A 15,779-nucleotide genomic window follows, 5' to 3' on the forward strand; every position below is an offset into this window, starting at 1 on the left:
TCGTCACAAACTTCTCGGCTCGGCAGTTGATGACTTTTCCTGCATAAATTAGTTCGGCTTTCAGGTGCTCCCGTGGGCTGGAAAAGGTGGATACAGTCCTAGGAGACTCTTTCCTAGGACTGTATCCACCTTTTCCAGCCCACCGGAGCACCGGAAAGCTGAACTAATTTATGCAGGAAAAGTCAGCAACCGCCGAGCCGAGAAGTTCATGACGAATCGAATTTACTGTAAGTTCGCTCATCTCTAGTCTCAACATACAATGGTCGTCCCAGAACCAATTAATATGGTAACTTGAGGGACCACCATACAGTGTGCCCGAACTGGACTGATCACTTCCAGGTCACAAGTCTCCCACCACTAAAAGCCACAGCATAGAACATTAGGACAGGAGCTTCTTCAGGGTCCTGTACAGTACACACAGTTGGGGAGATTTATCATTCAAAATGTACCCTACTCTTTCTTTACCTTTTTTTTTTTCTGTCGACCTTTTCCGTTGCAGCGTGTAATTTTCAACGGGGGGGCCTCATCTCCGAGCTTCGGCCCCTAAGTAGTGACGTTGCCTTGACGACTACGCACAGGGACGTTCATGCGCAATGTCCCTGTGCATCGTCGTCAAGGCAACGTCACTACTCCGGGGCCAGAGCCGAAGCGCAGAGAAGAGGCCTCCCCAGTGAAAATGGACAGCCTGCAACGACTAACCATCCCCACCGGACAGTCCCTGCAGCATAGATGGCCCGGACCAGCTCACCCTAACGTCCCGCCAAGGGGAGGTGAGTACAAAACAAAGAAGGGGGGGGGGGTCTGGATGATGACGAAGGTCGCAGTGGTCTTCAACCTACGGACCTCCAGAGGTTTCAGAACTACAACATGCTTGCTGGGAGTTGTAGTTTTGCACCATCTGGAGGTCCGCAGGTTGAAGACCACTGATGAAGGGATTGACACTCGAGTATAAGCCGAGGGGGGCGTTTTCAGCACGAAAAATCTTGCTGAAAAACTAGGCTTATACTCGAGTATATACGGTAATTAGGCTGGAGAATGTCTGCTGTGTCCTGTGATGGGAGTATGGGAAGTCACCGGGGTACACCGCCAGTGACTCTGGAATGGCGACATTGGACCTGGAGCAACATTGGAATTTTGGAAAACTTCTTTAAAATATTGGAAAAAAAAAGTGCAAAAAAAACTATGGGGGGGGGGGGGGACTTATCAAGCTGTCAAAAATGTTTGTGCATCTCATATTTGTTCAAGAATGCGTTTTTGTGCTGTTTTTTTACCTGAAAAAGGAAAAAAAAAAAAACACTAAAAACACCACACAATAAAAAAAAAAAAAACTGCCCTGTTATTTTGCATTCCCAAGATGCAGTTTTCCTGGCTTTTTTTTTTATATGTTTGTTTAAATAGTGGGTTTTAGTCTTGCCATTTTTTTTCTTTGTCGTTTTTAACAAAAGTCACGTGTTTCTTTCATCATGTGACTCAATGAGGAAAAAAAACGCCAGAAGAATCACCAATACTTAACGCACATGGCTGTTTTTAGGCGTTTATTTGCTTCCTCAGACTTCTATGGGAGAGAAACGCCACAAATTTGTCCAAAAAACACCTCAGTCTCAACATGCTGGGATTTTGGAAAGACCGCTAAGTGGGTGTGGTGTTTCATAAATCCCTGTTGATTATTATACAACATCCGGCTGCAGCGTTTTTTTCAACAAAATATGTTGTGCAGCATTTGTGGCTTTTTTTAAGGGTATTAAAAAAAAATAATAATAATAATCTAGCCTATAAGTGGACACTACAGGTGAGATGTGGCCTCCCGTGGTCTTAGGCTACATTTTCAACTCAATGGCCCTCATTTACTATTCTAAACCCGTCCTCTTTTGTCGGGTTTTCTTGTCGCATCTTTGTCTGCGCCATGTCGCAGACATCGTGCGCCAGTCTGCGACACGATGTGACATTTTTTCCCTACGGACCCGATGTGGATTCTCCCAAACCCGAAAAAGGGGCGTAACCCGACATTTCTGAGCTTTCCCACGTATTTATAAAGGTTTCCAACCCGAATTTGTTGTATTGTTGGGGATTTTTTCCCGACAGCTCAGAGGAGTTGGAAACCAAAACCCACAAAACCCACGTGCGACAAACAGGATGCGACATAATAATAAATACCAGGGGAAAAAAGCAGTCGGGTTAGAAAGCAACATAGACTTACAACCCGATTTTCTAAGTAAATGAGGACCAATGTTTGCATCCATCGAGTTCACTGGGTTATGTCCTTGAAATTCATATAGAACTGTATACAGTGACCCCACGACCTACAATGGCCCCGACATACGATAATTTCAACATACGATGGCCTCTCAGAGCAGCATCAACATACAATGCTTTTGTATGTCGGGGCCATCGCATAAACAGCTATCAGGCAGCGCAGACTGCTTCAGCTGCCACCGGATAGCCGTTTACGGTGCCCCGTGTGGTCCGCTGACGATTACTTACCTGTCCTCGGGGCTCCGGCGCGTCCTCTTCGGGATCCCCTGCATTGTCGCCACTCTCCATCGTCGTCATCACGTCGCTGCGCACGGCGTACCGTCATCCAATAGGAGCGGCGTGCGTAGCGATGTGATGGTGGCGACGTGAGAGCGAGGATGCCGGGGAAGCAGAGGCCTTGCCGGAGCATCGGGCACACCCCGGGGATGCGGCGACAGCGATGGAGGGCGACATCCAGGGCAGCGGTGACGAGCGGTGACGGTCTGGAGCGGCGGGGACACGTGAGTACAACTTCCTCTAACAGTGGTCTTCAACCTGCGGACCTCCAGATGGTGCAAAACTACAACACCCAGCATGCCCGGATAGCCGTTGGCATGCCCGGGCAATCTGGGAGTTGTAGTATCGCAACAGGTAAAACGTATATAACACCTGCCCCTGTGTGGTCCGTTTATGTTTTTGCCCACTTTTTTGTAGAATGAAAAATCAATGCTGACCCCGATTTTTCATCCTGCTTCGAAATCGAATAAAATTATATTCGTTGTTTTATTTTAAACATTGTCTATGTAAATCGCATTGAATCGTATCACCGTAAGTTTCGACCCGTTTCACCGTATACCATTTTTGCTTTTTTTTTTTTACACGTGCGCAGTAGCGTAGGAACAGTGTGGAAAGATCACAATACATAAAAAATGGATATACGATTTCTTTGAAAAATAAAAAACAGAAAAATGCGTAAAACCTCCTACCATAGATATAAACGATTATTTCCGCACATCCGATTTCATTCTTTAGCTTCTGATTTTAGGGCGCGTTTCAATAACAAATTGTGATGTGAATGCGGCCTTTAGAGATGAGCGAACTTACAGTAAATTCAATTCGTCACGAACTTCTCGGCTCGGCAGTTGATTACTTTTCATGCATAAATTAGTTCAGCTTTCAGGTGCTCCGGTGGGCTGGAAAAGGTGGATACAGTCCTAGGAGACTCTTTCCTAGGACTGTATCCACCTTTTCCAACCCACCGGAGCACCGGAAAGCTGAACTAATTTATGCAGGAAAAGGCATCAACTGCCGAGCCGAGAAGTTCGTGACGAATCGAATTTACTGTAAGTTCGCTCATCTCTAGCGGCCTTACAAATTTAGCTTAGCAATTTACATTAGAAATCTGTGCATACTAGTAGCTGATTTCATGATAATATTTTATTATTATTATTAATAATAATATTTTCTTTATTTTTATAGCGCCCACCTATTCCGCAGCGCTGTACATGATATGTGTATCAATCTGTCCAGTATTCAAAAGCTTAGGTTGGCAAACACAGCTCAGCACAGCCGAAACCGCATGACAGTGCCGCAGCATTTAGAGCTTTGTGTATGGGGTAGTATGCAGGGAGGATGCGTTTTCCAGGATTTAGAAGTCTATGAGACGCCCAACAAAAGCCCACGTGACTACCTCCAGCAGCACAGCCCGGGTCCTGACTCCTCCCACACATGTGACCGATCACATGGCCGTGACGTCATGGAGGTCCTTTAGCGCTGCAGCTCCCAGCCGGGGCGCTGTTCAGTGCGCTGCGGAAGGTAGGGGCGGCTCAGTGGACACGTGGTTTGCGCATTCCCAGTCTATGGGGCTGGAGGCATAGGGAACCCCTGACTGCGTTACTATAGAAACCTAGTGAGAAGCGTCACTGTGTAACGTCTCCTGTGCCAGGGATAGGCGGCCATTCACACCAGGTGCAGTGCACTGACCGCAGAGATAGTACTATAGTAGGAAAGAGGGCATTATGAGGTTAAGCCTGACCCCTGAGCAGTCCGTGACCCCTCTATGACATATGGATGGGGAAGAATAAAGTGCTACACCTGCAGCTGTCTGTTCCCCTAGAATAGTGTTTCCCACCTGTGCGCCTCCAGCTGTTGCAAAACGACAATTCCTAGCATGCCCGGGCAGCCTTTGGCTGCCCGGGCATGCTGGGAATTGTAGTTTGGCAACAGCTGGAGGAGCACAGGTTGGGAAACCCTGCCCTATTAACAACTAGTATACTGTCTAGGTGTCTGGTGTGTAAAGATGTACCCCAAAATTCAATGCAGAAGTTGACCTGTTGCCCATAGCAACCAATCCGATTGCTTCTTTCATTTTTCAGAGGACCGTTTAAAAATGAAAGAAGCGATCTGATTGGTTGCTATGGGCAACTGATTAACTTTTCCCCTGCACAGGTTTTGGTAAATCTCCCCCCAATGTGCAGTTAAAACAGACAAAATAGGGTACAGCGCTCCATGGTGCATTAAAAGATAAACCTGTGAGGCGTATTAAGATATGAATTGAATGCTCACCTATAGAGGTTGTGTTTCCACATACACAACAATGGTGAGCACATGTAGTGGTAGTGTCCGCAGCCGGCCGGTCAGGTATAGAGATCAAACAGGTAGCTTCAAAGAGGAACGCTGGACACAAATGATGCACACGAATGGATAGAAGCAGGTAGTTTATTCTCCCATCGTGCAACGCGTTTCACACCGGCACCTGCCTGATGAAGCTGCTATTGCAGTGAAACGCGTTGCATGATGGGAGAATAAACTACCTGCTTTTATCCATTCATGTGCATCATTCGTGTCCATATCAAGACCGGTGTTCCTCTTTGAAGCTACCTGTTTGATCCCAATGTGCAGTGGCTGTGCATACACACTACCATAGGAGAGCTCCGGTGATGATCTGTGGGGGTCCCAGCAGTCGGATCCCCTGCATTGATTATGGTCTGTCTTGCAGAGAGGGATAAGGTTTATTCTTGACGTAACCCTTTGCGTGGGGCAGAGCCCCTTAAAGTAGAAATCCGGAATAGGAAAATTATCGTCCATACTGCCGGCAGTAAAATAATAAAGATGTACATACCTTCCTTCGCTCCTCCGGTAACCGGCTCCGGTCTCCGCCGCGATCCTCTTCCTGGTTGCCGGTGGTCGGCGAGTCATACTGCGCTCAGCCAATCACCGGCTGCAGCGAAGTCCCGACTCGGCCGGCGATAGGCTGAGCGGCAGTGTGAGAACGCTTCAAGACACACAATTCTTCAGTACACCGGCACCTGCTGCCGGGGCCGAAAACATCACACTGCCGCTCAGCCTATCACCGGCCGAGTTGGGACTTCGCTGTGGCCGGTGATTGGCTGAGTGCAGTATGACTCGCCGACCACCGGCAACCAGGAAGAGGATCTCGGCGGAGACCAGAGGCATCAGGGGAGCAAAGGAAGGTATGTACCTGTTTTTTTTTTTACTGCTGGCAGTATGGACGATAATTTTCCTATTCTGGAGTTCTCCTTTAACTAAAGGCCCTATCACGTGTGGTGAATGGGCCAGTACAGCCCTGTGTGATAGGCCCAGGAGTCAGGTTTGTTTGTCAAGTCTAACCAGAGTTAGCTCTTTTTGCATTCTTTGTAAATGTAAAAATACATCGCCCTCTTGCCTAAGCCCCTCAATCTAGGGTGGCCTAGGAGAAATACCCGTGTTGCTTCTTCTGTTACCCGCACACATCCCGCTCGCTATGCCAAGAGTTAAAGGGGTACTCCGGTGGAAAACTAGAAAGTTAAACTGATTTGTAAATGACTTCTTAAAAAAAAAAATCTTAATTATTTTAGTACTTTTTAGCAGCTGTATGCTACAGAGGAAATTCTTTTCTTTTTGAATTTCTTTTTTGTGTTGTCTACAGTGCTCTCTCCTGAGACCATAGGTTTGCTATGAGGATTTTCTCCTGCTCTGAACAGTTCCTGATACGGGCATGCGGTGTCAGCAGAGAGCACTGTGGACAAAACAAAAAAATAAATAAAAAAAAATAAAGATTTTCCTCTGTAGCAAACAGCTGCTAAAAAGTACTGGAAGGATTAAGATTTTTTAATAGAGGATAAAGATTTTTTAATAGAAGTAACTTACATATCTGTTTAACTCTCTGGCACCAGTTCATTTAAAAAAAAATATATATATACGTTTTCCACCGGATTACCCCTTTAAGAGACTAACTGAAGATGGTGTCCATCCATGTTCCCATTACCCTGCAGTGCGCGGCTTTACCCCCATGTCACAAATCCTGAGCCGGAGCACAGTGAGCACTATTGCTGTGCTTCTGTATAGTTCAGCCACTTAATGGTTCAATAACTGTACCTTAAAGGTGTACTCCGCTGTAAAAAAAACTTATTTTTTAAATCAACTGGTGCCAGAAAGTTATACAGATTTGTAAATTACTTCTATTTAAAAATCTTAATCCTTCCAGTACTTATCAGCTGCTGTATACTACAGAGGACGTTTTCTTCTTGAATTTCTTTTCTGCCTGACCACAGTGCTCTCTGCTGACACCTCTGTCCATTTCAGGAACTGTCCAGAGTAGGAACAAATCGCCATAGCAAGCCTATCTTGCTCTGGACAGTTCCTGACTTGAACAGAGGTGTCAGCAGAGAGCACTGTGGTCTGGCAGAAAGGAAATTAAAAAAGAAAGGAACTTCCTGTTGAACAAACAGCAGCTGATAAGTACTGGAAGGGTTATGATTTTTAAATAGAAGTAATTTACAAATCTGTTTAACTTTCTGGCATCAGTTGATTAAAAAAAAAAAAAAAAATGTTTTCCAGCGGAGTACCCCTTTAAAGCGACTGAAACTCCAGAGCAGCCAGGACTTGTGCCGATGGCTGGCTGCTAACGCTGTGCCCCCTTTTACAGCGCCTGCAGTTGTGCCTGAGACTTGTGCCTCACTTACCACAGGGTAGATACAGCCCTAAGTCAGGTGATCTCATATAAGTGAGTAAGTTTCAGATTGTTGGGGTACGCATAATCTCTTGTACGGGCCCCCGCTCTCCTCCTCAATTTGGCGTTTTGACCACCGCACAAAGTGGCAGCCAACACACCCCCTCTGTGCAGCTCTATGAAAGAGCCAGAGATTGCCGAGTGCAGCGCTCCGACTCTCCCATAGAGATGCATTGAGGGGGCGTGTTGGCCGCTCATGCAGTGGGTGAAATGCCATATTCAGGAGGAGAGCAGGGGGTCCGACCACTGGGATATTGGATAAGTTTTGCTATCCCGGAGTTCTACTTTAAAGATATCCTCCTTTGCCTTTGTGTGGCCAACAATAATAAAAGTAAAGTGCCGTGTTAACTAGGGATCGACCGATATCGTTTTTTTAGGGCTGATACCGATAATCGGTGGGAGGTTAGGGCCGATAGCCGATACCTTATACCGATATTCCGGTATAAGTTATCGGCTATTTATCCCCCCGCGACACCGCTGCAGATCATTGATTTAAAGTGGGCGCTTTAAATCAATGAAGTGCAGCGGCTTTTGCGGTGCCATAGACTGCCGCCGCCACCCGCCTCTCTCCCCCTGCCTTTCCGGGGGTCCTTCTGAGTCCTATCACTGCCACCGCGACCGCCCCCCCCACCGCCGCTCCGTGCCCCCTTCCAACGCACCGTGACCCCCCCCCACCGACCCGCCGCACCGCGTCGCACCCCCCACCACAACGCACCGGCCCCATTGCCTCCCCCATCCCCGGTTTTATAATTACCTGTTCCCGGGGTCCACTCTACATCTGGCTCCGGTGGCGTCCTCCTGAGCTGTCACTGTGCACACAGCGTAACACAGGACACAGCAGGAGCCAGAAGTAGCGTGGACCCCGGCCCCCGCGAACAGGTAATTAAAAAAACGGGGATGGGGGAGGCAATGGGGCCGGTGCGTTGTGGTGGGGGGTGCGACGCGGTGCGGCGGGTCGGTGGGGGGCGGTCTCGGTGCGGTGGAGGATAAAAGGTAATTGCCAATACTGATAATGCCCAAAATCGTGATTATCGGCCAAACCGATAATCGGTCGATCCCTAGTGTTAACAATCTAGCCATTGCATGTGCAACACATGCCCTCTTAATAACCGAGCCATGTAATAGGTTTCTTAGAGGGGTTGTCTAGCAAAAGTTTTTTTTTTTTTATAGTTGTTCCCAGGCTGTCTGATAAAATAAAAAAAGTTTGTACCTTCCTCCCTCACTCCCCCAAAACCTTCATTTTCACTGATGTCTCAGTGGGGGTTTTCTCAGACAAAGTGAACGCTTACCCCAGAAGGTTACACTCCCCAAGTGCAACAATGGATCAGAGTATGGAAATTAATGAGTGACTGCAGCCTTTCCACGTCCAAATAAATGCAATCTTTAAAGGGGTACTCCTGTGCTTACACATCTTATCCCCTATCCAAAGGATAGGGGATAAGATGCCTGATCGTGGGAGTCCCCGCGTGTTCGCTCTGGGTCTGATTACGGTCGACCGCAGAGTCGGCGGCGTGTGACGTCACGCCCCCGTGTGACGTCACGCTCCGCCCCTCAATGCAAGCCTACAGGAGGGGGCGTGATAGATATCACGCCCCCTCCCGTAGGCTTGCATTGAGGGGCGGAGCATGACGGCGGGCGGGGGCGTTACGTCACACGCTGCCGGCTCTGCGGTCGACCATAATCAGACCCGGAGCGAACATGCTCCGGGGAATGATTATAAACGGGGTGCCGCGTGCATGATCGCGGGCGTCCCCAGCTGCGGGACTCCCGTGATCAGGCATTTTATCCCCTATCCTTTGGATAGGGGATAAGATGTGTAAACACTGGAGTACCCCTTTAAATGCATGCCTGATGAAGCCGTTGTACTGTGAAACGCGTTGCATCATGGGTGAATAAACGTCAGTTCCCTTTTACTACTGTGTTCAGCGCCTTGCATCCCATCGACCATTGGAGGATTTTTCTAAAGATTGCATTACATTTAATTGGCAGTAGGGGGAAGAATATAATTCACTATAATAACACTGTACACCGTGGCCCAGATTTATCAGAAATAGAGGGATTTTTTCCACAGCAGCCACAACTTTATGATTATGAAGACATTCTTAGTGCAGCACAGGAATGAGCATCTGTACTTATGACTGCTGGGAAATGAAGTTCAAAGCAAATCATGTGACAGTCAGAAACTCCGCCCTCCACACTGATTTTCATATGAAAAGGGGAGTGGATAAAAAAAAAAAAAAAAGGCAGAGACAAGGACATAAGGTCATATCTACAGTCAGACATGTAATTTCTTTCAACCTAACAAAATATTAAGTTTGCTGTGGAAAGTGAAAACCCTGTCATATCACTGAAAAGAATAATGCCTATATTCAGTATGTCACTCACTAAGCCATGCAGATGCTTTATATGTCTCTCTTATGTGTCTAGCTTCTGTATTTTGCTCACAAATCTCTCTGTTCTGCTGCTCACTCATTCTGACATCCATTGCTCAGGAAGGGGCAAGTCTGATAGGACAGGAGTAAGCACAGAAGACTGCTAGTCCTGCCCTCAAGATGCAGTTTTTGTGGCAATTTTTCAACCAAATAGTGGATTTTAGTCTTGACCATTTTTATCATGACAAGTCACGTGAGTTTTTATCATGCAACTCAGAAAATGCCATAGTCTAAGCATGCTGCAATTTTGGAAAACTGAGACCAAAACTGCAGAAAAATGCCAAAGACGAGTAAAAAAAAAAAAATGCCAAGTGGGCTTGGTATTTCATAAATCCCTTTTGACTTTCAGCTATCAGGCTGCACCAAAAAAACACTGTGTGGGATTTGTGGCTTTTTTAGGGTGTTTTTTGCAAAAAATGCAGGTGGAACCGAGCCTAAATGTACAGAAGCTGAAGGCAAGGTAAGTGAAGACAGATGTCATTCTTTGGGCTTCTCCTGACCATTACTTTTGAGTCAGGCCCAGTTCTGAGTAAGTAATAGTGAAACATGACAATAGAGTGGCTTCATGCTTATGTAAAATATGGAGGAAACTTTCTCAGCTGTTAATGGTTTGTTGTTCAGACAGGGCATATGAGCTGATGGTGTAAGGATGAGCCTGATTCTCACACATTATGACCGAAACGTGTAGTCCCATTAGTAAAGTAATAGGTACTAAGAGATAACCATCACATCTTTGGGTAGAATGTGGGAAAACTGACACTTGAGAATAAGAATTACATTTAAAGGGGTAGTTTCTCCGACCCTAATACATCTTATCCCATATCCAAAAGGATAGGGGATAAGATGTCTGATCGCGGGGCTCCCTCCGCTGGGGACCCCTGTAATCTGTCATTCCGCACCCACCTTTGTGAGCTCTCTGCAGCGCTGGGGGCTCTAAATGTGAAGCGCAACGACCACGGGGGTGAAGTATTTTGACGTCACGACTCCGCCCCCCTGTGTGATGTCACGCCCCACCCCCTCAATGCAAGTCTATGGGAGGGGGCAACACTCACACGGGGGCGGAGTCGTGATGTCACCCTTCACACTCTTAGCCTCCCAGACTGCGTGGAGCTCAGAAAGGTGGGTGTGGAATTACAGATTGCGGGGATCCTTTGGATAGGGGATAAGATGCATTAGGGCCGGAGTACCCCTTTAAGCCTGTTCTATATACATTTTTTCAAGATGGATCTTCAGCTGCCATCCAATGATCAAGTTATGGACGCTGGACAAGCCACATTGTGTGACACCTTCCAGCGAGACTTTCTGTGTTGCAGACGTATTGGATCCCTACCATGGAAGGTAAGAATTGGTCTGATTGTCTCGTCTTATTATGCATCTTTTTTTTTTTTTTTTACCTTTAGGATCCAATAAAAAAAGTAAAAAGAAAACCTTAATCCAAACAGGAAAGGATCATGGGGGAGATTTATGAATCTGCTGTGTAGAGGAAAAGTGGTGCAGTTGCCCATGGCAACCAATCAGGTTTCTTCTTTCATATTTTTTTTTTTTTTATGAAAGAAGCAAGAAGCACCACTCTTCCTCTAAACAGGTTTTGATGAATCTCCCCCTATGTATTTAGTCTTAGTTTCACTGATTAGGTTTATGGAAGGTGTTTGTCACTAAGTGTGTTAGAGCCTGAGGAAGGATACTTAGTACCCAACAGGTTACAACACAATTGCTAGAAAATATATGCACAGCTCGATTACGTACTCACTTTGCAACTCATGTCTGGAGTGATGACTAAGGCCTCATTCACGTTGCTGTTAAACGCTATTTGGAGTTCCGACGGCAATTCCATCAGAGTAACGGGACTTTAGCAGAGAAAAAAATAGTACATGCACTATGTTTCTTCTCTGCTAAACTACCGGACCTGGCAGTGTCCGTTGTGTTCTGACTCATTTCAGGGTCCGTTTTGCTGAATAAAAAAAACAAAAAAACTGAACTGACCCTAAACGGGACGGAAGACAACACCAATGTAAACTTAGCCTTAAAGAGGTACTCCGGCCCTATGACATCTTATCCCCTATCCAAAGGATAGGGGATAAGATGTCTGATCGTGGGGTTCCCACCGCTGGGGACCCCCGCAATCTCTCATGCTTCACCCTCCTGTGTCAGCTTCACACAGCGCTGGAGGCTCCAAATCTGAAGCCTCAGGACCACGGGGCTGGAGTATCGTGACGTCACGACTCCGCCCCCGTGTCTGGCACACCCCGTCTGGTGGAGTCGTGACGTCACAATACTCCAGCCCCGTGGTCGTGAGGCTTTCAGACTCGGAGCCTCCAGCACTGCGTGAAGCTGACACAGGTGGGTGAAGCATGAGAGATTGCGGGGGTCCCCAGTTGCGGGGATTGGGGATAAGATATCTTAGGGCCGGAGAACCCTTTTAGGGTACGCTCACACGTACACAGATTTGATGCTCAGGATTTTCTGCTGCAGATTTCAATGTAAACTAAATGACTGAGCACAGCTTCTAATCTGCAGTTACAAATCCTGCGCATTAAATCTGCGCAGGATCCTGTATGTGTGAATGTACCCATAATGAAGTTTCAGTGGTAGTAAGGAGAAGCACACGTGTCTGGCACAAACCTCAAATTAGCTATCAGTAGTGCTCCCTATTGTGTTATATTATCAACTAAATGATGCTCTGTGTGGCACCATGATAACGTGTCTCTACCGCTCTTGCGGCCTTCTGGTTGGGGCTCCGGAGACTGACAATATGACACTGAGCCATGCAATGTGCAGACACATGGACATAGAAGGAGCATCAGTAAGGAGTCAATGAGGATTCAGACATTGAGATATTTATTGTTGGGTTCTTATTATCTAACCTATCTCCTCTTGAAAAAAAGTTTAGACAAAATGCTTGTCAGGATATTAATGTTCTTCTCATCACAGGTAATACATTTGGTTATATTGATGCCTTTGCACTTATTGCCATGTTTACATTTTTCAGATGCTAATGTATTAGTATAAGTTGATATTGTGATTGCACATTGTCACCAGAAATTTTTTAGGGATCAATTAATAATTTTTTTTTTTTGCTTCATTTTTTAAGCAACACATAAAGCGTTACTCATATTGATAGCCTATCTTCAGAAAGGTCCTTGCACTGCCAGTCCTTCCTTGACTAGAGATTAAGAAATCCATTGAGGCCTGTTTACATTGGCCATTGATCCTTACAATGCATTTGCTTCCAAGCAACTGTATAGTATTTAGCCATTGAAAATAAAGGAAAATATCAGTTATAAACAATAAAATAGTTTTTAGCTGATTTTTTTTTAATCATCATGCTTTATCAATTATTGGTGACATAATTTGTAAATCATAGAGATGTACAAGGCATTGCTGCCGACAGCATAACTTCATCTAAGTTTTTTACAGTGATGCTTCTAAGGCTCTCTAACGAGCTGAGACGCGTCACATGGTTGACTATGTCTTGGTGTTACCTGAATAAAGTTTTCTATTTTACGGGAAGCAGCGCTGGACAACTTCTTTCCTTACTTTACATAGTAACATTTTCTTCCACCAGAAACAAATACCGTAAATACCATATGCCCCCTTATCTACTTTGAAAAGTTGTCTTGTGTAAAGGAATGGTAACTGGAGTAAACTTGTCAGACTGTTTATGAGATATGGAAAAATCTCAGACCAAAGTCATTTGATCCATTGGCACAGCCATATGGTATTAGAACCTAACTGCATAAAATCCTGTTTTTTTATCTATTAATGACTATGGAAGTTGTTTTGAGGATTGAGGAACGGAACCTACATCCCAATTTAGCCCATAAAGAAAGAAGGGTAAGCAGCAGAGTTTGTGCCGTTCTGTATATGTGCGATATTACTTTATGCTTCTCTTCTCCAGGAACTGGACCAAGAGTTGACCCTAGAGCCACCATTGGCTCTCTGTATTCTGAAAAAGGTAAAAACATATGTCTGTGACTGTGTAGAACATGGCTGCATGGTGGGCAGATATCCTACATCAAACGCTGTTCACATGTGTGCTGTATGCTGTCTCTTTACCATCAGAACAGTATAGAACGTACAGTATACCATCATGCCTGTGGCATAGCCATAGGGTTCTGCAGACCAAACGTATTCTACTTTGGACTTTATTTGGTCTGTTTTTATCGTATAGGTTTCATTTTGTAGGGTAAAAAAATGCAGCCTATCAAACTTATGCGCCCTAGCATGTACCAGAGCCAATGTACCGTATTTTCCGGCATATAGGACGACCCCCAACTTTTACAGTTAAAATATAGAGTTTGGGATATACTCTCCATATAAGACTATATGACACTTTGGGTGAGAACCAATCAGATTGCTTCTTTCACTTTTCAGAGGCATTTTAAAAAATGAAAGAAGCGATCTGATTGGTTGCTATGGGCAACTCAGCAACTTTTCCTTTACACAGGTTTTGATAAATCTCCTCCTTTCTCTTTATTCTGTAGGTCCATACAATTAAATTGATACCCTACTTATATAGGTTTGATTTTGTCTTACATCTGGAAAAAATCATAACTGACCCCTATAGCATTTAAATTTTTTCGCGTACGGGGCTGTATTGGTACTATTTTTGTTTTGATCTGACTTTTTGATCGCTTTTTATTCATTTTTTTATGGTTTAAAAAGTGACCAAAAATACGCAATTTTGGACTTTGGAATTTTTTTGCGTGTACGCCATTGACCATGCGGTTTAGTTAACGATATAGTTTTATAGTTCGGACATTTACGCACACAGCGCTACCACATTTGTTTATTTTTATTATGTTTATATATTTTTAATAGGGAATTTGGGAAAAGGGGGATGATTTAAACTTTTAATAAGGAAGGGGTTAATGTGTGTGTTTTTAAACTTTTTTTAATTAATTTTTTTTACACTTTTAGTGCCCTTAGGGGACTTTTAGGAGGAATCATTTGATTCCTCATACAGATCAATGTGGTTCCATAAAAGCCTCTGTCTACCTCAGCAGTGGATCGCCCAACCCCATCGCGCTGCAGGGGGGCATTCCACCCCACTGGACCACCAGGGACGGGATAAAGGCATCTTTAGATGCCTCTGTCAGCTTTGACAGCAGCGATATAAAGGGGTTAATAGCTGGCAGCCGCGATCGCCGCATGTCGGCTATTAACACCGGCCCCCAGCTACGGGAATCAGCTGGGGGACGGCCGGTATGACGTGGGCTCGAGTCGGGAGCCCGCACCATATCTGGTTGTGCCGATCAGCACTCGTAGATGCATAAACTCGAGCCTACTGCGGAACTCCGGTAACCAATGACGCGTTGCTAGGTGTCCTGGTCACGTGGTGTGATGTGCCCAATCACGCTGCAGGAGGCGGGATGGAGTCACTGCAGGAAGCGCTCGGATCGTGGGCATGCAAACAGGTGTAAATATATATAAGGTACGCTGCAGGAGGTATATATATGGCCGGGAATTAGCGGAATACATTTAAAAATTAGACTGCAGCATCCGCCCTATAAGACGACACCCGGCATATAAGACGACCCCTGACTTTTGAGAAGATTTTCCTGGGTTAAAAAGTTGTCTAATACGCCGGAAATTAGTACTGGGTTTTCTCTGTTAACCTTATGCCTACGTTGAGGACATGCTGTGGTATATATCAGAGTACTATATTAAAGGGGTGCTACCGTGGTGACAACGTATCCCCTTTCTAAAGGATAGGGGATAAGTTGCCTGACCGCCGCTGGGGACCCCCACAATCTCGCACGCAGCACCCCGCTCTCATCAGGCCCCGGAGCGAACATTGCTCTGGGTCTGATGACTACCGATCACGGGGCCGGAGTATTGTGACGTCACGGCTCCCCCCCCATGTGACGTCATGCTCCGCCCCCTCAATGTAAGTCTATGACGGGGCGAGACAGCTGTCTCGCCCCCTGCCATAGATTTGCATTGAGGGGGCGGAGCGTGATGTCACACGGGGCGGAGCTGTGACGTCATGATCACCGGCCCCGTTATCAGACCTGGAGCGGATGTTCGCTCCGTGGCCTGATGAGAGCGGGTGCTGCGTGCAAGATCGCGGGGGTCCCCAGCAGCGGGACCCCGTGTGATCA

At 46.0% G+C, this 15,779-nt stretch overlaps 1 protein-coding gene across 3 annotated transcripts in view; it reads left to right on the top strand.

Annotated features, from left to right (window-relative positions):
- The first annotated feature begins 648 nt into the window (after nt 1-648).
- The window catches only part of EEF2KMT (eukaryotic elongation factor 2 lysine methyltransferase), a 37,228-nt gene continuing 22,097 nt past the window's right edge, over nt 649-15,779 (top strand). Inside the window, exons 1-3 of one of the 3 annotated variants that reach the window (XM_056537064.1) lie at nt 649-770; nt 10,897-11,013; nt 13,574-13,630. In XM_056537064.1, coding sequence (XP_056393039.1) covers nt 10,897-11,013; nt 13,574-13,630 — 174 coding nt within the window. In that variant the 5' untranslated portion in view covers nt 649-770. The other 2 variants (XM_056537062.1, XM_056537063.1) reach the window with 2 other exon arrangements.

The sequence above is a fragment of the Hyla sarda genome, chromosome 8 (assembly GCF_029499605.1).
Source record: "Hyla sarda isolate aHylSar1 chromosome 8, aHylSar1.hap1, whole genome shotgun sequence".
Lineage (NCBI taxonomy): Eukaryota > Metazoa > Chordata > Amphibia > Anura > Hylidae > Hyla > Hyla sarda.